Raw genomic sequence first — 23362 nt, forward strand, 5'->3', positions numbered from 1 at the left:
ATCCAGATTCAATTCGTTATCCGTTGGATTTCAAAAATCCCATCCGCATCTAATTCATTAACAAACGGTGTGGGTATCCATCCACAAAAATACGGTTGGTCCCTGTTAAATCCGCCGATTACGGTTAAAATGCTCACCCCTTTTAGGTAGTGCAGTTTTGTCAAAAACCTTGGGTAGGTGGAAGCCCAACACTGTATCCACAAAGTTTTATCACATATGATATGGGTTTGACCCTGATCCGGTTACTAAAAGGGATCCAGACCGTCAAAATCAAAATACAAGTACAACACTAAACTCCGAATTCTGAAATAGAAGGTGCCCTAGATTTTCCAACAAGGGTTTAGCCATTCAGACTTCGAGAGAGAGAGAAAAGAGCGAGAAGATGGAGGTTGTAGATGAAGGGATTGATAGACTCGTAGAAGACTCAAAGGATTTACAGCAACAGAGTAAAGCCCTTGACAAGCTCACTGATCATGTCGAAGATCGTCAACTCGATATATCCAGAGTCCAAGAGGTGATTCTCTATCTCTCTTTATCTATGAACTAAAACCCATCTTTAGTTTTATGATTTAAACAAACCCTTTGTTTGTTTTACTGTTATTTTTGATGCTATCTATAGAATTTCCCCTCATTAAAGAGTGCTGTTTTTTTATTTTTTATTTTGTATGCTGTGGGTTTGCTCATGCTTTTATGGTGTACATGTAGGCTATGGCGTCGATTGCTGCATCTTCAGAAGCTGATTTGAATGCGATGAAATTGAGGTTTGGATTCTTAACTTTTGATTAGGAACATGAAACATTTTGAGTAACTTAAGAGGATAGGATGTAATTGGTGAGTTGTGGATTATATTACTTATGTAGCATGTTGAAGTATAAGAAATCCTGTGAATTAGACTTCTCGAGATCAGTTTGCTATCACTTAATATACCTTGAATGCGCTAAGTTGATATTGGTGATGGATTAAGCAATAGAGGAACAACCCATTTTCAGTAGAGTTGATACTTGGAAGACTATGCTGTATAGAATGCCAAAATGAAATGCCAACATAATGAAACGTATATGATCAAGAATTTGATAAGAAGTATTAATCTTTTATTGAAATCTTAAGTTGGCTACTACTTGACTGGAACACAATATCACTCTACTTTTTCTGTCATAGGAGTTCTCTGTCAGGAATCAAGCTTATACGTGAACTTCTTTTGTGTGATATATATATTTCATCATTTGTGGAGATAGTGAAGCTTTCAAATTTCTTAAAAGCTTGCATCTCTTGGTTTTTGTTATGAAGTAACTCATAGTGGTTCTGGTTCAGAACAAAAATTCTGCTTTGTGATGCATGACTCCTTTTATTGTACACAACCTGTGGTAACTCCGTTGGTGAAATCTGGTGTTAGAGCCGGGTTCAATTCCTGTTGATATCAGAGTTAGGAATATCCTTCAAAGTGTTCTTTTATTACTTATGACTCACACGAGTTAAGTAGATACATCATGAACTTCCATGTTCTCAACGAACATTGTCTATCTGCAAAATCTACAATTACAGATTGCCTGTACATTCTGCTGCTATATAAGGAGCCTAATCTTGAGCATGCAGGAAGTAGCATACGGACTGTGTGGTATTACTCACGTTATGAGTAGCCCATCTCGAGTAGCTTCCTTCTGATTCCTGTATTACTTAGCTATGTTACTGAATATGTACTAGTTATTGGTCCGGCGCTTTGTTTCATTTTCTTAAGTCTAGTTCTGAATCAGTCCTCTAGAGCCTAGAGCCAATATCTTATGAATCATGAGTATTTTTCAGAAAAGGACTAGACATCATGACTTCAAGTTTGTTCTTTGTTTATGTAAATGTCTTTGAAGCAACTATTTTATTGTTTCTGCAGAGAGAAAGAATTGGCTGCCGTGAAGATAAATGCCGGTGATATAGACATCATTGCGGACGAGCTAGAGGTTTGTATCTCTTTCCTTCTTCTTGCATTATTGAACTACTTCCCACCATTTTTCAATCAGGAAAATCAAACTTGAAAGTCTACTTGTGAAACGCCGACGTTTACCTATTTTTCAATACCTAAATAGATGGACAAGAAGGTTGCAGAGAGAACATTACGGGAACACAAAGGTGATGCTGTTGCTGCTGTGCGTCACTTGCTTCGATAGAAATCATGGAGTAGCATGCATATCGTAAATTTCTTGGCGTTTCATTGGAGTCTAATTGTGTGAGACAGGTGAAAATACAGTTGATCTTACCTTCTAGAAGATCAACCCAACTTCCAAGATAGGTTTTATATTGTACTTCAGGGGTAATTTTCACCTCCAATTTTTTCATCAACTATACTGCTTTTATGTTCATGGTCCTTATCCTTGTTGTGATGTTTCTGTAAGTGAAAACCTTATGTAGAATTTATCCAAGTATCTACCTTTTTCTATTTAGCCAACTGTGGTAACCAAGAAAAATTTGATTCTTAGTATCACATCAACTTAACATGGTAGAAAAATTTGATTCTTTCACCCCACAGAACAACCTACTTTCTCCTAGGTATCTGAAAGACTCGGTTGAAAATGGACCTGGTACATTGGCCTTGTATTTTGAAGGCATGCAAAAAGTAAAATCATGGACAAGTAAATGAAAGAGCTAAGAGGACAGTAAAACTAGAGAAATAAGAGTTAGGAAGTCGAAGGAACTATCCCACTATTACAGCACTTGTACGTGTTAGGCTATAGTGGAAATGCAATAAGGAATTTGAAGCCCAGAAATGTACCATTATATCTTAACATCTTCAATAAGCATATCTTCGTTCTGGAACTGGGAAGCCCCTTCTAATGTGCTCATTTCAAGTGCACCAAAAGATGGCAGCAGGATGAAGGTTCCAAATTTCTATTAAAGACAGCACAAAAGAAGGCCAGTGGAGGGAGAGAGCAGTGGTGAGGGAGGACAACACCAAAGACGTCACTCGTAAGACTGCTGAAGCAGTGTTGCTTCACTCATCTTCTATGGCATAGTTTTCTTCACCTCTCTTCTGAATTTTCTTCAGCCAACTTTTTTGAACAGAACACCGGGTCCATAGCTTTACCATTTGTTGGACATTTGCACCTACTCGAATCCTAACACAAATTCTCGACCAGGTATGGACCGTATGGTCCTTTAATCTATCTGCCTCTTGGGTCTGTTCCTCGAGCAAAATAGTTTTCCATAACCATAAACCATCATCATGGATTAGCTTGCTGATAACTCCTCTGGCTCTGGGATTGCTTTCTCTCCTATGACACCTTCTTGGAAGTTCATGGAAAAAATGATAACGAATTAACTCCTGGAAGCCAAGCTTTTACACGAAACCACTCGACCAGCATATTCGTCGAGATTAACAGATTGGTTCAGTTCGCAAAGAAACCTAATGATGGTGAATGGTAAATGTTTCAGAAGAATTTATGAACCTTGGGAATAAACGGCAGCAGCAGTAAGACTGTTTAGTGTTTAAGTTGACAATTATGAAAATAAACCAACGGGGCTTAAACTCCCAACAATTAGACTCTTGACAGCCTTGAAATTAAGGTGAAGCGAACGTGTTATCCTGAATGATTTTCGTATCACTCGCTGATCAGCTACACACACGTCTCATTGTTTCTCAACCATTAGAATCTTGACAGCCTTGAAATCAAGGTGAAGCGAACGTGTTACCTTGAATGATTTCCGTTTCGCTGGCTGATCAGGCTGTACATACGTCCCCTTGCTTCTTAACCTTAGAATCTTCACATGTTCATCATATATTAATAAATGTCAATGCTTCCTTAACCAGAGATAGGTAGAATCATATGGTTTAATGATGATACACATAGTTACCAAGTGTAAATTTGCTCAAACACCACAAAAGAAGATAAAACAATGATGTAAATTTGAGACAATGTGTTGTCAACAACCTTATAAAACAGTGTGCCGTGCCTCTGCTATATACCAGAGGCATAGATATACCGGCACATTTAGCTTTTGCTGCACCTCTAGCTACTTCTATGTACATCATATTAGCAAGAAACTTGAGTAAGACATGTAAAATTGGTTTCCTGCCAATTAGCATCTCCCTTCGTCTCCTGTACACATTTGTGAGATCAGAGATGACCACAGTTATACTTAGCATGGCCATTTGAATTGCTGAAGAAAACAACTAGCGCGATAATTATCATTAACTTTGTGAATCTGCCAGATGACGGTTCTAACAGCATTCCAATGAGATAAGCCTGTGAAGACAGCTTAATTAGCCTCATTCTACGTTCTTTCACGAAACGGTCCATTGCTGCTCCAATCTTCACCTGCATAATCTGTTTTCCAGTTCTTTCCGACCCCTCCATGCACATTTCTTTTGCCAAATTTCTTGCTAAAACAATAGCATCTTCTAAAGCAGCTGAACCACCTTGGCCTAAGAATGGACCCATAACATGCATAGCATCACCTGCTACGATTACTGTTCCTTTCCGAAAATTTCCCAGTGATATGTCCCAAGGTGCATGGTATCTTATGTTTGTAAGAGTCAATGAGTCAAGATCACTTTTCTTTACAATTTCCATAACATCTGGTGGGAAATCCATGATCCATTTAATGGTTGCTTGTTTGATGATATTCGGTTCGCTCGAGGCTTTTAAATCTGTTTTTATTGGTACATAAAGAAATGCAACATTTTGAGAATGCGAAAAGATCTCTTTGAAAGACAATGAAAATTTGGTTTGAACTTACCACAAGATGTCCATGGAAGGCCTACAAACCAATACATGCGATTCTCATTGACTGGTGTTCTACAAAAGATAAGATTGTTTTTTCGAATCCGAAGAAATTCATTGCTGAACCCATGACCAGATGGATAGTTTGTGAACCCTCTTACTCCACATGTAGAGAAACTCCTTGTAGCTTTCAATCCAATGAAGTCAGAGACAACTGAATTTACTCCATCACATCCAATTACAACCTGCATTCAATTGAAGTCACAATGTGCCTCTAAGACTGAAATTAAATTTCCATTTGAATTGCCATGCAACTTGTAACTCATTGACTTAGGAGACTTGGTTGGCTTCTAACTTCCTAGAATAGTGCTTCTTTTAACGTAAAAAGAGCTTTCTACAAGTGCTTCAGAAAAAATGAATTACCTTACACTTGATGCTAGTTCCATCATGCAGCTGCACAATAGGTTGAGATGTCAAGGAATCCAGCTTAACAGCCACCGCGTGACATCAAAAACGAATTGTATTACGCGGTAAATTATCAGCTAAGGTTTGTACAAGGTCAAGCCTTTTCAAGCATCGAAGTTCTTCTTTCCTGCAATACCAAAAATCACATTTAACATTTTGTTGTAACCAATTCAGAGTGGAATGTTGCAGTCAACTTTTAGTTAAGAGAACCACATCTCACAAACTTACATTATTGGTATCTCTTTTTGTTTGCCATTATCGAGTGAAACATCGCGGTACCTGACAAATGAAAATTTGCAGTAAATGATATACACAGTCTAATAAAAATGCAAAGCAGTGCATATATGTATACAACGAATCTAAGCAATACATGAAATTTCATTGAGGGAATGAATAAGCTAGTATACGCTGTGATGAGATTTGCTATCTGTCTAAGCTGAGTACTGACGCCAAGTTGATCTAGTGCGCGCCAACCGTTGGAAAGAATAAGAATGGTTGCTCCAGTGGTTCTGACGGTATCAGATCTCTCTAACACTACACTCTCGAGTCCCTTCCTGCAAAATTTATGATCGCAAGTGATAAGAATAAGATGGAGATAACAGCTAGAAGATGTGGATACATACTTGTGAAGTGCAAGAGCAGTTGCAAGTCCACAAATTCCCCCTCCAACTATTACAATCTTATTCTCTTCAATGTAATTATTATTAGCCATCTGTATAGGGTGAGAAAGAATGCAGAAAACACACTAGCTCGTTTTTATCTAAGGAAAAGATGTCTTTATAGGGTGCAAGGCAGTTGACGCCTCCTACTTATTCGCACCAGATGAACTGCACGATCATAACCAACACAACTGTTTTCTCATACTAGGTCGACTGGGTGCCACATAAGCAGGCCGTTTTTAACGATTATTATCTTAGCAAACATGATCTTATGGTTTTACTAGGTCAAGATAAAGTCTTCTTGGATATGTGGTAAGTCTGTTCCTGGCTTAGTTTAGAGATCCTAGAGGAGAAATCGAGAATGGTGATGTCGTTGCTGCTGCCATTCGTTAGAGATCCTAGAGGAGAGCTCATCTCGTATCACTAAAATGATACAGGTCCAACCACAGTTAATCTTTCATTCTTGACAACAACGATCCCAATTTCCAGAACACACATAAACACTTCTTTCCCTGATCTGAAGCAATTAATATTCTTTGAAAATGTACAAATTTAACATGAACTTTTAAGATGTCAAGCCTGACCTTGATTTCACTTTTACCGAAGGTCAAATCATCGCTAACAAATAATACAGATATCTAAAAGTGGAAATATATGGACAATATCCAATGGTTAGACAAATGGCGAGGTTGGTATGAATCAATCAAGTAATTAGCTGTCAGACAACTATGACATGTTTTCAGAAGTCGGGCAAAACCACATTCGTAATTCTTCATCGTCGTCACATTTAAAGCAGCTTGGATGCGGAACAACATTGACGGATTCTCATGCGCAGTATCCAGCAGTAAGCACTTGAGCAACTTTTAGCTATGAGATCACATTCCGAGAGTCAAAAATCGACAGAATTGGTGACAATTGTGCACATATTCAGTTCCAATACGAGGCCTGACGCTTCCATGCCGGCCTTACTGAAAGCATGCACCGTGGTGATCACAGCTTTAAGACCGAGGTTTCTTTGTCTGAGGAATTCAGTGAGATCATAGCAAAAGATGAATGGCCTCCGTACCTTTACATGAATATACTTGGTGTGGTCAAGTCTCTGATACCCTAGGTGTTGCATCTCCATTAGCAGCTCGGTTTGCCTGGAATCTAATGGTGTATTGTCTCTGCATATCTTTAAACTTTTCCAAAAGTTCCTGAAACGTAGGCCGATGCTGTGGTTCACTGTTTTATCAGATTTTTAGATCAAACAGAAAAAGTGAAGTTAGTGGTGAGATTGATGATAAAATGAAAGAAACACTTAGTTTGTTTTAAGGACAGAATATGAAGTTGATGATCAAAATATAACCTGTGCCAGCAGCTTTCCATTATAGACAACCATTGTGGGTCTAAATCATTCGGAATATCCAGCCGTTGGTTCATAAAGCCCACAGCTCCAATCACCTGAGAATGCACCAAAAGTGTTTAATTCTAATCTGTTAACAACCTACCATCCGCATCCCAATCACCCAAGTCAAGTGATTTCATCATTCTCTTCTCGGGGGTTGATGGCTACAATCAACTCAACAAGAGTGAGCTGCAGCCGTCGACAGGGAGTTGATCCACATGATATGTATTACCAGGTAAGTAAACTGATGCAGTACATTCAACGAAGATAAGATACCTGCATTGAGTTCAAATTTTCCCAAGGAATCTTTTCTGTGACGAGTTCCCATAGTATAATTCCGTAGCTGTATACATCAGACCTAACAGTTTCCCAATTTTTGTGAGATTAGTATTTATCATATTGTTAAGGTTTTATCCAGCAGTAAACTCAAAGGACAATTTAACATACTTCTCGTCTGATGGCTCATTGCGAAGGACCTCTGGAGCCATCCATTGCGGCTATAAAACAGTAATACAATTTAGTGCATTTGGTTCTCAAAATTAAGTGGCTAATGCTATAAAAGTCAACATAAACGCAAGGAAACTTTATGTACCGTTCCTTTTCCTGTCCTTGTTGTCAGGTATGTTTCACGTTTAAGGCGTGACAGACCAAAATCACCGACCTAATTTAGAGAGAGAAAAATATAAGCAACATGTTATCCTGTTTGGTAATGAGCAAAGAAAACACTAGCTGCAACTTTTAAAAAGAACATTGGCAGACCTTCACTGTCCAGTTCTTGTCAACTAGCAAGTTTGAGGACTTCAGGTCACGATGGATGATAGGCGGATTGCAATGATGAAGATAATTCATACCACGAGCCTGTAGAAGCATGAAGCACATAAATGAACACTAGGACTAGGCACCACCAAGGAATGTAAGCTTTCAAAAACACGAGAAGAGGGATGTGAAACATGCAAGACAACCCATGCATAATGTACTCACGATGTCCAGAGCCATATTAATACGTCGCCTCCAATCTAGTTTAGCTGTGCCTCGCTGAAGCAATCGAAACAAACTTCCACTGCATTGAAAGGATCCAAACCCAAATCAGTACGCAGGAAGAATATCAAGCCGGATGGATTAGTCAAAATACAGAGGTGCAAGATGCTAAATCAATGAATACTGATCTTTATAAGTTTTCTGAAGCAGAAATAAACCGTGGGAGGAATTCCGTAACAATGCAAAGGCGCTGAGGTGAAGTTACAGCCCCCATAAAGAGTACTATATTTGGATGCCTCAGCCTCTTCATAAGTGAGACCTGTGTCATATAGAACTTATTTAGATATAACTCCATTTAGTAAAGCCAGAGCAGATTATGGTACAATATCACCACATATGAAAGAAAAAAAGAAAGAACGAAAGAAAGAAAGAACAAGTCAAGAAAAATGTGATAATCTTGATTGGACAACATTAACTAGATTGCCATACAAAAATTCACCTCTTGTCTGAAAGAGAGTATCACATCATCAGAGTACTCTTGCTTCGAGAACACCTTGACTGCAACATCCTGTGAAGAAACAACTATTAATTGATTATCATGCAATACCATGACCCTTTATTTTCTTATTTACTAAGCAGCCCAAACTAAAGAATATGACAGGCTCTAGAGTGCAATAATACACCATTACAAACTTTCCATGAAGGGGGATTTTGTTTGTTTTTTAGTTTGTATTGTTTCCCTGAGGACATTAGCTTAAATTCACTCGTGTTTTAGATGTTGATTTCCCTTAAAGACGAAGTTATCAGGAAAAGAACATACCGAACCATACCACAGACCATGATATACTGTGCCACAAGAACCTGCAAGTCATAAAGAAAGCCTCAAATTCCATATGCCACAAAATAACAAATATCTTTGTAGAGAATAATCACAGAAATGGAAGAGACATTATTACCTTGGCCAATCTGCTCTCCGATCAACAAGTCTTCCCACAATATTTCATAATCTAAGCAATCTATTTCCATATCGACCTTCTGAATAGCAGTACTACTTGTGCTTCCACTACTACTTACACTACTTGTGCTGTTAATGTTAAATGAGGACCAAGAACCCGAAGCCTCATTTGCAGCTGATCTGTGGCCATCCCCAGCCTGCTGTTCTGGTTTAACCCCATAATCTGAACTCCTCTTATGTCCTGTGTCATTTTTTTGATCATGATTCAACCAGGGCCAGACAAACCGTGTGGTCCTCGGATCCACTCCATCTCTTTCGTTACCTTTCCATGGCCATGATATCCCCTTCTTACCAATCCAAGCTTCCGCTTTTGAAGTTATTGCCCTGTGAATTCCAGATTTACCTTCTCCCTCGTCACCAGAATCTGCAGAGGGCTTTCTCTGTGACTTCTCCATAGTTACAACATGAGGATACATACCAAATTCAGTTGGTGGTACATCTCCTCTGGGAGTGCTAGCTCCACTTGAGTTTCCATCCTCTCTATGGTCAGAGTAATGATCAGAATATTGGCTGTCTCCACTACCACCTTCCCGTTCGACATTGTTGTCACTAGAGCGTAATTTTGTCCGGACTTTGTTTGACACCTTAGATGCCTGTTTCATTTAGTAAGCAATCATTTTATGTTAGAACAGAAAGAAATAGTGTAACCCGTAATGACTTTTGTCCCCGAAAGGCATTTGAATCTTAGAGAAATGAAGAACTCACCAGAGTTGAAAATTTGGAGGCAATTGCGACTTGCAAAGGCTGCTGAGGAACAAGACCAGATTTGTTTAAAGGACTTCTGCTAGGCCTGCTATAGCTGGAATTTGCTTCCAATGATTTTGTCCCAGACATGGGAAAGTCTTGATAGGCTCTTGAATCACTTGATACACAGATAATCCCTACAACACTGCCATCGTCATCATAAAACGGAGTATTGGTTGAAATCGAGAGAAACCTCTCTCCATGTTTATTCTTAGCGTGTAACTGTCCTTTCCAACTCTCACCCATGGATATCCTCTGAATAATATCATTTGCCACATCATATTCATTGACATCTGTAAGAAGCTCAGTTGCATCCTGACCTATAGCTTCCGACACAGAATATCCATACAGGGTTTCCGCCATTGGATTCCTGAAATCAGAAAACAACAACAAAGACGTATATCACTACTAAGTTTGCCCTGTACATTTTGTTTGTTTGAACTCATTGAATACAAGTTATCTACAACAGTTTGTGTTTATGAACCCCAAAACAAAAAACTGGCATAGGACAAACAAAACCATTATAGAACCTCAAATGTATACCAACTATGTCATGCTACCAATTCAATGAACTTCAAATAAAATTCATCAAAAGTCAAAAGGGGTCAAAAACACTCAAATTTATAAACACTGGCTGGCAGCTATCAAAATGAAGTAAATTGAACGGGAAATATGCAAATTGAACGGAAATTGAAGACTAACCAGTAGATAATCCGACCATGAAGATCAAAAATGTGAACAGATTGACCCATTGACTGCAAAATATTAAGATACTGTTTATCAGTAAAATTTGGTAAAGTTGATTTTTTAATCATCCCTGGTGATTTAGGATTGAATGAGTCATTATCATCATCATCATCCCTTCTCTTACTTTCTCTTTGCAGAGGAGATGAATGATGATTAAATGAAGCAGAACCCTTTTTCCAATTACTCGAAACTTCGAACCCCTTTTTTGTTGTTGAAGCAGCAGATGATAATCTCGATCTTCTTGGTGAAACTGAATGAGCCCTTTGATTGTTGCTGTTATGATGATGATGCCCGTGTTCAGACTTTCTAGAAGAAGAAGTATCATTTGAAAGTATTAGTTTAGACATCTCTTGTTTAAGACGAGCATGCCCCGCTTCAAGCTCTTGGATCTTCTTTAGTAATTCTTCAGTTGGTGGTGGTGGTGCTGGTGGTTGAGGCGATGGATTTTCTTCCATTTATAAACAAATTTTAAGAAAGCCGAAAGATGAAATTTTTGTGTTATAAATGTAAAAATTTGATAAGAAAAAGACAGAAGAAATTCATGGGTTATGTATGATTATATCAACTCTATCTACCTATCTCTATCTTTTCTAGCTGTACATAAACTTTGTTGTGTGTGCAAGGTGTTTGTGATTATTGCTGAAAGTGAGAGATTTGGATGTTAATCAACTCTTTTCTCTCTCTTTCTTGTAAGCCTCTCTATAATATTGTTTTTAACTTTGTGTTTGTCTAAACTCATACTTTTTCTTTCTTTTGTGTTTGGGGGTTTTTGTGGCTCTTACTTGGTTTTGTTTTGTCTTTGCTTTTTTTGTAAAAAGGAGGAGGATTTAGTATTTTGGTTAGGTTTTCTTTGAGATTTGATTCTCTCTATTCTTCCTTCTCTCACTATCTATTGCCTCCACTCACAGTAAATGGGTCGTTAACTTGGTGGATCCCACCAAATCAGAGTTAAATGGAAGTGTAGGTTTATCTTTTCGTCCCTGATCTAACCAAACTCAATCTGTAACCGTAGATCGTTCAACTGGTACGTCTCGAGAATAGTCTCTACGGTTAGGATTAGTCATAACTAAGACCTGATTTATAAGAGATTAGGGTTTTCACATCCTCTTCGATGTTGCCGCCTCTCTGTGTTTCTATTCTCTTATCTCTGTTAAAAGAAAAAGGCGATCAAAAATGGCGATTGAGTGTTGAATAGTTTTTCGAGTGATTTTTATCAATAACAATGAGGGTTAAGGTCAGTTAGTTCGTGTACAAAAAGGGTTAGTTTTCATGGAGGTGAATCAACAGAGAAATTGGTGAGGGTTATACATCTGCAAATCGTATTCGAAGAGAAACCAGGGAAGATGATGTTAATGGTGAATCAAAGAGATGATGAAGAAAAGAAGACTGTGATACTAAGACACACAGATAGAAAAGGGATCTGGTGAGTGATGTTGTTGAAGAACTAATGGAGAAGAAGATGAATACTGTTGATCAGGGAGTTAGATATAAGGAATCAGTTACAGGAGATAGTGGTGTTGTTGTTTTTAATTGACGCCAACACTGATTTAGGGTTTGATTCTTGAAATCAGATGAAGAAATTTTGTAAAATTAGGTTTTATTCAAAAGATATAGGTGGTGCTGGATTCGAATTACCATCAAACTTCCATTAGGTCAAGATGGGTTTGTGTGGAAATTGAGGAATCGTTAACTGAGAGGATAGAATTGAGAAATTGAATATAGAAGAATTGATAGAGATGGGTTCGTGTGATTCAGAGGAGTTGATGTCATTCACTGTGATGATTAACAGGGAGTTCCTGGTGATCTGTTATGAGAAGGGTATGATGCAGATTTTGGTTTTGAGCAGTATTGCAGATGGAGAGGATGGTGGTGTTGTTCAAAAGGATGTTTAAGTTCATTAAAATGGGTTAGATGAATGTTAGGTTTTACAGGTTATGATGCAAAGAAGATGGAGCTGCTTGTGCTGATAGTGTTTGACTTAGGGTTTGAGCTTGGATTCAAGTTTGAAAGTCTGGTGAAGCTGAACTTAGTGTTGCTGAGAAGTAATGGCAGTTTTGGTGGTCTGCAGTGTGACTTATGGAATTGGTCTGAGCTGGGTTTTGTAGATTAATGGAGATGAACTGTATTGGTGGCACCGAGTGTGGAAGATGTTGGTGGTGATTACAGAGAAATAAGGAGGAATGAGTTACTGCAATGAGTTGTGTTGTTGTGTTGGAAGTGGAAATGGTTGTGGTGTTGTACAGATGTGCTGCTATGATGGTTAGTTTGAGCTGAAGGTGTTATGATGAGAGTTGGTTTATGAGTTCACGAAGAGGTGAAGCTGCACTGTAGCTTCCATGAACTGAAATAAGTAGATGCAATGCAGGTGGTCGCCTGGTGAGGCGCCAACATGGCTGGAATGAAGTTATGATGGCAATCATTGCGCAACGGTGGTTCAAGCTGTGCAACTGCTCTGGCCTAGACTACTCAGCAGAACTAGGATGGGTTAACTGCAGTTAAAGAGCTTGAGTTAAAAGGGAGGGTATTTTGGAGACAAGTGACCCCTTTTTTTTCACCAACCGTTATCTCGGCCAAAGTGTGTCTATTTTGTAAACAAAAAACAAAATATGATCGTTTACAACGGCCAAAGTGTGACTATTTTGTAAACAAAAAACAAAATATGATCATTTTGTAAACGAATTAACAAAAGTAGGACCATTTTGTAGTTGGCCCAAAAAAAAATTAGGCAGGGTGTTTTATCTAACGTACACTCAGAAGAAAAGAAAAGTTAGAAATCAGTTTGGTAATAATGTTTCAGAACGATTTTTAAAAACAGGAAAATCGATTTTTTATCCAGAAGCAAAAGTCATAAGTAGGTTTGTATCCAAACGCACCGTAACACAGAACCCATGGATTACCTATGAGAAGACAAGTTTTTGGGAATGATTTAGAATTTTGGGGTAACCAGAGCACCCCAAACGGCCATCTGGTTTCGTTATCGTAAATTTGTCAGTAATTAAGGCCAAATTTTGTGGATTGAAAATTCGTCCCTCGACTAGTTAATCTTGTTTATGTGACAAAACTAATTAATCATGTTTATGTGACAAAAGAATCTCATATTCTGCTACGGAAATGTGTTTATCCTCCAAAACACTTCTGTATCATGGTTTCGAAAGGAATAGACTATTATCCCTTGCTCTCAGAAACAAAAAAAAATAATTATTGCTTGTAAAACCGAATTCATTTTATTTCTAATGTCTGAGGTACTTCTACTTCTAAATATCTTTGACGAGATATCGAAAGAGTTGAGGATTATTCACATAGATACTGAGAGCCAACAAAAGGGTTGTAATATCCTTTCTCTTTAAGTGATTTTAATAACTCCTTGTCTTGAGTCTTGACTTTCACACAAAACAGAAAAAGAAAGGTTCTCTCACTTTTTTCTATGACTCAATTGGTTCTTGGTGTACTTTAGTATTTAACTATGAGTTTTAAAGAGACTAGTACTGGCTTAGATTAAGGAGTTTTTGTTCATGTGGTATGCAAATGACCTTTTCATCCTCAGCACTAGTTTAAGTCTTTGGTTATGCAAAAGCCACATCATGTATCATGGGAGTCCCATTGATATGGATATCCAACCAATAAGAATCAATTTTATGGGATTGTTATGAAATCATGGGCTGTATTATTTCCTTCTCTTCTCTTTTTGGTGGTGAATTTTGAACCGTTATTCTTGAGTAGAGAGAATTGACCTGTGTTTTGTGCACTACTGAGTACTAATTAGGCCATCACCTTTTAACTCCAACTTCACTTTCTTGCTAACTGGTCAGAACATTTATTACATAACAAGTATATAAAGTTGGCCATCGCTTTTTTGGACAGATAATTTAATCAATATATACAGTATTACTTATTTAAGCAAAAACTAAGAAACAAAAACCTACCTCCAAAAATAGTTTCCGTAGAAATCAAGGATCGCCAGTTGGAACAATCATGGATAAACATGCCTCTTACTTGTTGACTCGCAGTTTTAGTGACATGGAGAGTTTTTTTTTCTTTTAGTGGTAGCTATGACGACAGGCAAGAAAAATTAGGTTAATCATAGTTACTTTAAATATAAGGTCATCGTGCGACGGTTTGGCCGAGTGGTCTAAGGCGCCAGATTTAGGCTCTGGTCCGAAAGGCCGTGGGTTCAAATCCCACAGCGGTCATTCTTTTATGCTATTTTTATCCGGCATCTTTTGTCTCCACAGTACCAATCTCATATTTCTTTTTCAGAGCAAAATGAAATCACATGCCGATCAGGTAAATCAGAAGTTACTAATCTAGATATCTCTAGACATGAAATGCCTTTACAAATACATCATACAAAATCAGAAAATGGAGGTAAAAAAAAAAAAAAGGATGCCACCATCTCCATGTGTAAGTTACCACGGACTCAAATATAGTATTAAAACTTGACTGCATCCTCTCTAGAATCAATATTGTTGGATCTTTTAATCAATCTTTAACATAAACTATTACAGTAAAAGGAATTACTAGTTTGAGAGAGCTCACAATCCTTTTCCAAAGTGATGGAACAATCGATTCCTTTGACACGAATGGGATTCGGTTAGCTCCGAACCATTCAATTCAGCTGTCAAATTCCAAATGAGGTTATGGTTTGATTAATGGTTAATAAGTTCGGTTAAACTGAGAGCTGGGATGGGCTTAATGTACAGCCTTTTTTGACGCCCTCCTTGGCATTGGAAGTTCAAGAATAATGAGAAAAGAACATCGTTCAGATCCCCTGACATATTGAACTTCACCGTTCATTAACTTTAGAATCTTCCTTGACATGTTTAAGGCTAAACCTTCTTGAGTCAACCAACGGTTGCTGTTGAACACGTCTTGAACGAGTTCAGGGGGGAGGCCCTCACCAGGACACTCAATCCTGCTTCCAACAAAAATTCGCTGATAAGGACAAGGACAAAGATCTTGCAAGTAATACAATTATATTGTGTAACTACATCCAGCACTAGTTAAGTAGGTTCAATCAAACTTGCTTTATTCAGAGTCATGAATAGAAGAATACCTGAATTCAAGGTGTAGAAGTTCTATGCCATCTGATACAATTTTCAGGCTTGGGCAGACTTGAATCTCTACCCAACTGTCTGGAGATGGCGCGTAACGCACAACGTTCAACAAGAAATCAACCAAGACTTGCTGAATTCGAACTTGATCACCAAAAACAGCCAGTGTTTTGATTTCCTCTGGAATATCACGTCTCAGTTGTAAGCCTCTCTCTCTTAGGAGAATCATAACTTGGCTAACAACAGCATTTATAAGGTTCCCAAGTAAAAATTCAGCCTCGTCCAGTTCCAAGGACCTGTTAGTAGAAGAAAAGTTTACGAGAAAATTAGGCAAGCAGTTCTAGGCATTTAAAACTTTGTGGATGACTATTGTATGTCATTAGTGAGAAGAAAGGACAACAAAATGGGCCTACACCTTAAGAAAAGAATGTCCAAAACGGCTTTAAGACTAAGAATTTAATATAAAAGGATAGAGAGAGAGAGTTTACCCATCCTCAATGCGCTCTAGATCAACATCCCTTATGATCTTCATCATCTGCCTTTCACAAGCGGCACTAGTCTCTAAAAACTGCTTCTGATCTTCGTTTAAGTCTGTTGCCTCCAGTAGAGAATTAGTAAATTGTAACCCACGTAATGGATTCTTTACCTCTTGGCAAATATAAGCCAACTCTTTCTTCCTAGCAAAACATTTCTTCTCTTGCTGCCTTTGTACTTCCAGGGCCTGCTGCAATTCAGGGCTCGCAATCTGCAGAAAGCAGAAGGCCCCAATCATCTCTCCTTCCAAATTAACCCTTTTATTTGCTGTCAAGAGAGCTTGCACATATTTTCCGTTCCGGTCATAGAATTGAAAAGGAAATTTGTCGGTGTCTTGGCCCCCAATTGCATTGTGTAGGACAATCATGAACCTTGTAAGAGCATCAGTGCCTTTGAGCCGACAGCAACCGCCAAATATATCTCCTACCAACATTTTTCCAAGCATTTCCTCTCTGTCCCAACCAGTTAGTTTTTCCATAGCCTTATTCCATTCCAAGCAACACGTATTCTCATCCGAAGCAAATATGGGTGGAATTAAAGGGTTAGGATTATGTAAAATAGCTTTATAGTCACCTTGAATACGGATGAACTTGTCCATAACCACTTTCTGGGAAGTAATATCCTGACCCACAAATCCAACTCCAACAATGTTATTCAGATAGTCTTTGCTACAGCAGGCATTGACTACCAGAAACACGCTTTTGTTAACTTTCTGTGGACCAAATGTCTTCAGCTTAAGCTCTACATTTTTATCTTCTTCACCTGCATAGATCTGAACTGATTGATGGGACTACTCATGCTCTTGAAATGACAAGATGACTCATGAAAGATTCTCCTAATAAAGAAAAAGGTAGCTAATAGATAAAGAAAAAACGGGGAACCAACGTAGGTTTGAAGAATTACAATGTGAAGATCACAAATTAGGGAGTCAATATAAAATAACATACTGAACAGCAGTGGTCCAGCAAAACCACTTGCGGAAAAGACATCCTTTCTTAAGTGTAACAAAGATGGCTAACGATTAATACTGGTTCACAAGCACAGGTTAATCTTGTAAAGAATTGCGCCAATATAAGCATTATAAACTAGCCAAACGGCAAAACTTACTCATGCAGCCACTACTTCGAAAATGATTTGCGTTATTAAATGGAGCACATGTTCAAAAACTTACCTTGCAATGCACGGGAAAGAACCTTGCCAACAACCTCAACATATTCTTTATAAATAAGGTCCTGAAGTAACAACTTCCCCATAGCTTCCTCAACAGGCAGACCTATCAATTCTGCAATTTTTGCATTCCACCCATTTATCCGACCATCAGAATCTACAGCAAAAATTGGAGCAGTTGCGGTTTCTATTAGCCTAACCATCTCTTTTGCAACTGAAATGAGCTCATTTGTCCCTTGCAAATCGGTATTTGCAACTTCAGTATTGACCACTGACTTAGAAATACTTCCATCAGCATCTTTAAATGAATCTCGCAGTATAAGCTGCAAAGAGTGTATCGCATCCATCTCCGCGTTTTCCCATGGCAAGCTCCGGCTCTTGACTACTTCCAAGAATGCCTTAAAAGAAGAACGAGGGTGCATTCTTTGACCATCATCCTTGTCTTCTGGATGATGTTTCGCCCCTCCCCACTTAATCTCTTTCGCCGTATGGGATCTAAACCAAAATAGGAAGTCTCTTGAAGTAATATAAGCAACAGCCATCCCACAAACTGCGTCACCTAATGTGGCTGCTCCCGAGTATCCAGCATCAGCCAAACTATCAGTAGTCAATCCCGTTGAATCCCCATGGTAAGCCAACAACCACTCCACAATATCCTTAATCTGGGATTCAGTAGGAGTAACACCAAGCGCGAAATATTTACCCTGGTAGAAGAGAGCAGACCCATCACATTTCACAAGATCCATGATACTTGGGCTCTGAGTAATAATCCCAGATGGGGAATCTCGGAGGAGCATATCACACAACAAAGTCTGGGTTCGCAAAACATGTTTCTCCTGCATCTGGGAAGCTAATTGTAATTCCAAGTTCAGTTGAAGCCCGAAAGCCTGCATTAGGAACTCACAGGCATAACGAAGAGGAAACGGGATACAGCGTGCAGATGTGTGATGGCACACCACAAGTCCCCATAGCCTCATTGAATTACGAGTACCAGAAGGTCCGGTACCTTCTTCGTCATTTCCATTAATGATAACTGCCAGTGCTAATGAGGCAATGGAACCCATATTAGCCATGTATCGTGCGTGACATCCATGTGGTGCCCTAAGAGTTGAACCAACTAAACAAAGAGGCTGCATTAGCTCTTCATCCTGAACCACCGGAACAGTTGTAGCACGGCAATCGACAATCATCCTAACTCTATTCTGCTTAAACAAGAACCTCGACGCTTGAGGTATATCTGTTGAAGGATAGTGTAACCCCAAATACGGGTCCAAATCTGGCCTCTTACTTTCAGCTACAACCTCACCATGTTCATCCTCGTGAAACTTATACACCATAACCCTATCATACCCAGTAAGCTCCCTAACATGTTCGACTACAGTATCACATAAAATCTTAATATCCCCACCAGGAAGAGCCTGTAACCGAGATATTGCTCGTACTGCAAGTTTCTGAGACTGAACTGCCCCTGCAATGGAAAGTGCAGGGTCTTCTGATCTTGCAGGTTCTAAATCAATTACAATACCCACATCAATTCTATGCAAAATAGCATAAAAGGGTTTTCCTAAATTCTTTGAATGGATCCACAGAGGGTTTAAAAGAGAAATTTCACGCGCTGAAAATGCTTTTTCCAACAAAGCTGTACTTGATGGTGTAAATAGAGTTCTAACATCAATACCAACTACTAAAGATTCATTTTTTTCAAGGCTAGGTACTGATTGAGGTATAACATCAAGCATTTCTGATGCATTTTCACTGTAAGCAATGACCCTAAAAGTATTCTCCTCAGCAGCAACCATACAACCAAATGGTTGAATATGACCACCTCTTTGAATTTTCGATAAGTAAGCTGTAATTTGTTGTTCAGGTATTGATTGTGATGTATTCCTAATAGACTGTGAGTAGTCAAATGACTTACCAGATTCACCTGATTGTTCAAAAGCAGCATGTAATCTTGCATCAATTGTATACTGTGCAATTGTTTTGTTTACAGATTCTGTTGGTTGTTGAGTTGTAGTAGTATTATTGTTTCTTATGTTACTTCCACCTGAAGAATTCTGCTGGTTGTTTGCATTACCAGTAGTTCCTCTACTTCCTGATGCCATAACAAAATTTGGATCTTTTCCTCAGTTTGAAGCTTCTGAATGAGAAATCTACATAAAGTTTGAATCTTTTATACTGAATTGGGTTGAAAATTTTGTTCTTGATTCTGGGTTTCTTTCTTTTTTACAAATGAGAAGAAGTGGAAGAAGAAGAAGAAGAAGAAGAAGAGGGTTTTGAGATCTTTGTTTGTTTTTTTTTTCTTCCCAGTAATTGGTGATTTTAACTTTTTGTATGGCAAGGGTGGAACGAATGGATGAATTTAGAAGAAGAAATGTTGGCAGACTGACAATAGCGGTACTAGTAAATTCATAAAATAATCAAGTGGTGAAACACATGAAAAATTTCTTCATTTTCCACCTTAGTTTGGTGAGAAGATCATGGAGGAGAGACAGAGAGAGAGGGAGAGATTATGTTGTGTGGTCCAATCTTATTCTGCGTGTCTGCTTATATTCTGTCATCATTGTATATTGCAGCCAGTAGTTTTATGTACAGGAGTATGATTTTCACCACCACATTTAAAAGCCCATGCCTTGTATTTAAAAAGTTTTAGGAGTGTGTCTGCTGCATCAAGTCCGGCACCCCAAGACTTTAGCAACCGACGGCCACAGTTCCGATGAAATAATTTCGCCCAGTCATTGGGGGTGCCGGACTTGATCCAAGTTCATATTCAAACAAGTACTTGATTGAATTCGGAAGCCCAGGTTGCAGGCAAAACGGAAGCAAAAATGCCAACCAAACTTAAACTCGTTGGATTTGTAGCCATAGTCATAACCAAGTGGAACACCAGACACACAGTGACGGAACCTAGACGGACTCCTCGGATCGGATGATCTTTTTGACGGTGGCCCATTAACCGACTATACATAACATAACAAACTTTTTGATTTGATTAGAATATACGAGTATCTCTCTCTCAAGTAATGTCCCTTTCTTTCTTCCATGCTGCTTGCTTTCAACCAAATTATAAGATGTAATCAGCAACTTCTAGGCTTGAAAACAAGAAATGAAGGAGGAACTTAAGGATGGGGTCACTGGCTCACTGCACTAATCGGCAGGTTGAAGTTTGGTCAATGCCATATGCACACGACATTACATTATCAACCATACAAATTGGTGGTCTTTAATTTACTTCAGAAGAGAAAAAGAAATTGGTGGTCTTTGGGAGGACTGTGGTGGCCCCTAACAAAATTGGCCTCATTAACAGTGCTGGACCACTAGGTGTACTGTCTAAAATCATCTTGTGGCTACAAATGTTAACACGTCATCACTTTATTTAGTCATTAGTCATTTTCACGCAACATTCCATCAGAAAAAATATCTTACGACACGAGTAGCTTCTTAAAGCAGTAGTAATCACTAATTGTATGTTTTAAGGTTTTGAAATTGTAGTTGTAGTAGAAAATGGAGATTGGGTTGGCCAAAAGCCACCGCAATATGGGGAAGTGCGTGCTTGTGTTTTGTGGACTACAACGGCAGCGATTGTTGTTCTAGTAGAGACTAGGAGCCACGGCCAGTAATATAATGCAATAAAGTTAAAAGGGTCCCTAGTTAGCAATTCGGGATACGAGTAGTAGTTCGGGACGGCATACATACGAGAATTATATGGATTCAGATAGGTCGGATTCGGTCAAAAATCCGGTCAACTGTTCGTTGTACGGACAGTAGTCCGGAACGATATACGTACGTGTATATTCGTTTTATAAATGTGAGTTCGGCATTTAAAATTCTGCTTACATATATGATAAATTGATAAACAAAAATCAACACATAAAACACTGGTTAAACAATTGTCAATAGAAAATTTTAACTGAATAATTGTATTTAAATACAAAATATATACAAAATCAAACAAAAATCAATCAACTGAACTCTGGTCAGAGAGTACCTATGGGAATTCTGTTCGGAAATATCATTCGGATTCGGTAAGTTCGGATTCGTTCGCAAATCATTCGTGAGGTCCATATAATCCGCGAACTAGGTTCAGAGTTAAAATAGTTCGGAAATATCATTCTGATTCGATCAGTTCGGATACGTTTCCTAATCATTCTGAAATGATTCGGAGAATTACTAACTAGCAGAGGGTCTGGTTTTGATGATTCTTTAGGCCTAGAGAGACTTTACCGACCACCAAAAAAAATTAAAAAATAATTAGAGCAGTTAAATAACCTGGCTTGATTGAGGTATTCCCAAATTTAGGTATACCAAATGAGACAAAATAAGGTCATTTTGAAGTAAAACACAAAGCCCCTTAACCACATATTTAGAAAAATGACTAATCTACCCTTGGTTAATTAACACTAATAAATACGATTAGGGTAATTAATTTAGTTAGTTAATTAGTTGATTGAAATTTTGGAATTAGGTTTTATTTTAGATTGAACTCATGGATATGGGTAGATTTTTGAGATTTTTTTTTTTTTTTTTGAGAATCCTACTTATAACGGAAATGAAATCGTATTACCCAAACACTTATAAATATGGGATTGTAGAGCTGCTGGGCGATTTTATACTCAAAATTATAGAAGGAATCAACATTTTCAGTTCTGAAAATATGAAAAGTCGACAAGGTCGACAAAAAAACCCTGTTGGCTATAGGATTTTTGACATACAGAGAAAGGCGTTATAAATGCATGATTAGTCGGCAAGGTATTAATTTCATAACCTGCCGACTAACTATAGTCGGCAAGGTATAAGGATGAATATCGTGCCGACTAAAATATAGTCGTTAGGGTATAAGGTTGAATACTGTGCCGACCCTGTAACTGCTGATTTCAGATATGAAAAGTCGGCACGGTATTCAACCTTATACCCTGCCAACTATATTTTAGTCGGCAAGGTCGACAAAAAAAACCTTCCCGACTTTCTATCCGTTTTGATTCTTCGGTTTTTTTTTTTTTTTGATCTCATCATGTATAGTTAGAGTTTTGAAGAAAGATTTTGAATTTTTTTTAATATGTTTTAGTCGGCATGGTTTTTTAGTATAGGCAATTTGGTCTTTTAACACCTTTTAGACACCCCTTAGCACACTAGTTTGGATGGGAATAAAATGGGTATACCCAATCTCGCCAGGTTAAATAAGACTTTCTATTTTTTCTATATTTTGACGACGATATTTCCAAACATATACCGGAAAAAAAAAAGTGAAAATTGAGTTTCAGGATTTTTCCAAAAGATACTTCTTAAAGGGCGTCCCATAGTTCTATTTCTATCAGGGGTTAGCCCAGTAGGTCAGAAGCCCGACTCTCAAGTAGGAGGTCAGCGGATCGATTCTCCGCTCACGAGTTTGGAGATTTCACGAAGTACTCCTCTTATGTAAATCTAGTTTAGTTTACGTTGTTGATGTATCTTCTTTCCTATTAAAAAAAGAAGGTTTTATTTATATATATATCTATAATTAGAGCAGTTGAATAAGACTTTCTATTCCTATACGTCTAGATGATAATCTTTCAAAACACGTTAAGAAAAATAAAGGAAAAAGAAAACCTCAGTTTCAGGATTTTTCCAAAAAAGACTTCCTAAAAAGCCTCCCAGAGTTTCTATTTCTACATATCTAGACGATCTTTCCAAACATGTTCAGGAAAATGAAAAAAAAATCTCGACTACATGATCTTCCAAAATATTACTCCTTAAAGATCGTCCACGATCATGAAACAGAGCAAAGAGCAAAAACCAAACTAAAAACTAAGAAAATTTTGTTTGCTTCGTGGTCAATCGCAACGGCGGGGGAGCAAAATTTGGTCAAGCATGGGTTTAATCCACGCTTGATATTAAGCGCATGTATAATCTACATCCCACACTCGGATGGA

At 38.2% G+C, this 23362-nt stretch overlaps 4 protein-coding genes and 1 non-coding gene across 6 annotated transcripts; 2 read left to right on the top strand and 3 right to left on the bottom strand.

Annotated features, from left to right (window-relative positions):
- The first annotated feature begins 297 nt into the window (after positions 1-297).
- LOC113346899 (huntingtin-interacting protein K-like) lies at positions 298-2434 on the top strand. Its single transcript, XM_026590448.1, has 4 exons — positions 298-514; positions 706-761; positions 1883-1949; positions 2076-2434. Exons 1-4 carry the CDS (start codon positions 383-385, stop codon positions 2154-2156), a joined length of 336 nt encoding a protein of 111 aa, XP_026446233.1. The 5' UTR covers positions 298-382; the 3' UTR covers positions 2157-2434.
- A 1518-nt stretch (positions 2435-3952) lies between these two features.
- LOC113352963 (monooxygenase 1-like) lies at positions 3953-5883 on the bottom strand. The gene is made up of 6 exons (XM_026596701.1): positions 5795-5883; positions 5579-5725; positions 5400-5450; positions 5130-5298; positions 4723-4951; positions 3953-4633 (listed from the first exon to the last, which is right to left on the bottom strand). Exons 1-4 carry the CDS (start codon positions 5881-5883, stop codon positions 5214-5216), a joined length of 372 nt encoding a protein of 123 aa, XP_026452486.1. The 3' UTR covers positions 3953-4633; positions 4723-4951; positions 5130-5213.
- Positions 5884-6318: 435 nt separating this feature from the next.
- On the bottom strand, positions 6319-11500 carry LOC113346900 (probable serine/threonine-protein kinase DDB_G0282963). Of its 2 annotated transcripts, XM_026590450.1 has the most exons (14): positions 10657-11500; positions 9916-10324; positions 9152-9803; positions 9016-9056; positions 8695-8763; positions 8414-8514; positions 8199-8277; positions 7977-8075; positions 7810-7878; positions 7665-7714; positions 7494-7575; positions 7179-7273; positions 6897-7054; positions 6319-6798 (listed from the first exon to the last, which is right to left on the bottom strand). In XM_026590450.1, the coding sequence occupies exons 1-13, from the start codon at positions 11154-11156 to the stop codon at positions 6922-6924; spliced, it is 2379 nt and encodes a 792-aa protein (XP_026446235.1). In that variant the 5' UTR covers positions 11157-11500; the 3' UTR covers positions 6319-6798; positions 6897-6921. The 2 variants fall into 2 exon arrangements, with proteins under 2 accessions (XP_026446235.1, XP_026446234.1); XM_026590449.1 differs by having other exon boundaries at positions 6319-7054; positions 10657-11499.
- Positions 11501-14811: 3311 nt separating this feature from the next.
- TRNAL-UAG lies at positions 14812-14891 on the top strand. The gene has a single exon. It is a non-coding gene; the product is annotated as a tRNA-Leu (tRNA).
- Positions 14892-14981: 90 nt separating this feature from the next.
- Positions 14982-19987, bottom strand: LOC113346901 (phytochrome B-like). Its single transcript, XM_026590451.1, has 4 exons — positions 17458-19987; positions 16241-17048; positions 15755-16048; positions 14982-15613 (listed from the first exon to the last, which is right to left on the bottom strand). The coding sequence occupies exons 1-4, from the start codon at positions 19556-19558 to the stop codon at positions 15391-15393; spliced, it is 3426 nt and encodes a 1141-aa protein (XP_026446236.1). The 5' UTR covers positions 19559-19987; the 3' UTR covers positions 14982-15390.
- Positions 19988-23362: the final 3375 nt, after the last annotated feature.

Source organism: Papaver somniferum, chromosome 2 (genome assembly GCF_003573695.1).
Source record: "Papaver somniferum cultivar HN1 chromosome 2, ASM357369v1, whole genome shotgun sequence".
Taxonomy (NCBI): Eukaryota; Viridiplantae; Streptophyta; class Magnoliopsida; order Ranunculales; family Papaveraceae; genus Papaver; species Papaver somniferum.

Coding starts and splice junctions, on each gene's coding strand:
- LOC113346899 (XM_026590448.1), top strand. CDS start 383: ATGGAGGTTGTAGATGAAGGGATTGATAGACTCGTAGAAGACTCAAAG. Junction 515..705: donor ATATATCCAGAGTCCAAGAG/GTGATTCTCTAT, acceptor GTGTACATGTAG/GCTATGGCGTCGATTGCTGC. Junction 1,950..2,075: donor TCATTGCGGACGAGCTAGAG/GTTTGTATCTCT, acceptor ATACCTAAATAG/ATGGACAAGAAGGTTGCAGA.
- LOC113346900 (XM_026590450.1), bottom strand. CDS start 11,156: ATGGAAGAAAATCCATCGCCTCAACCACCAGCACCACCACCACCAACT. Junction 7,715..7,809: donor CAAGGACAGGAAAAGGAACG/GTACATAAAGTT, acceptor ACTGTTTTATAG/CCGCAATGGATGGCTCCAGA. Junction 7,576..7,664: donor AATGAGCCATCAGACGAGAA/GTATGTTAAATT, acceptor GGAAACTGTTAG/GTCTGATGTATACAGCTACG.
- LOC113346901 (XM_026590451.1), bottom strand. CDS start 19,558: ATGGCATCAGGAAGTAGAGGAACTACTGGTAATGCAAACAACCAGCAG. Junction 16,049..16,240: donor CTAGAGCGCATTGAGGATGG/GTAAACTCTCTC, acceptor TTCTACTAACAG/GTCCTTGGAACTGGACGAGG. Junction 15,614..15,754: donor CTTCTACACCTTGAATTCAG/GTATTCTTCTAT, acceptor TGTTGGAAGCAG/GATTGAGTGTCCTGGTGAGG.
- LOC113352963 (XM_026596701.1), bottom strand. CDS start 5,883: ATGGCTAATAATAATTACATTGAAGAGAATAAGATTGTAATAGTTGGA. Junction 5,451..5,578: donor ATAGCAAATCTCATCACAGC/GTATACTAGCTT, acceptor TTCATTTGTCAG/GTACCGCGATGTTTCACTCG. Junction 5,299..5,399: donor CAAAAAGAGATACCAATAAT/GTAAGTTTGTGA, acceptor TTGGTATTGCAG/GAAAGAAGAACTTCGATGCT.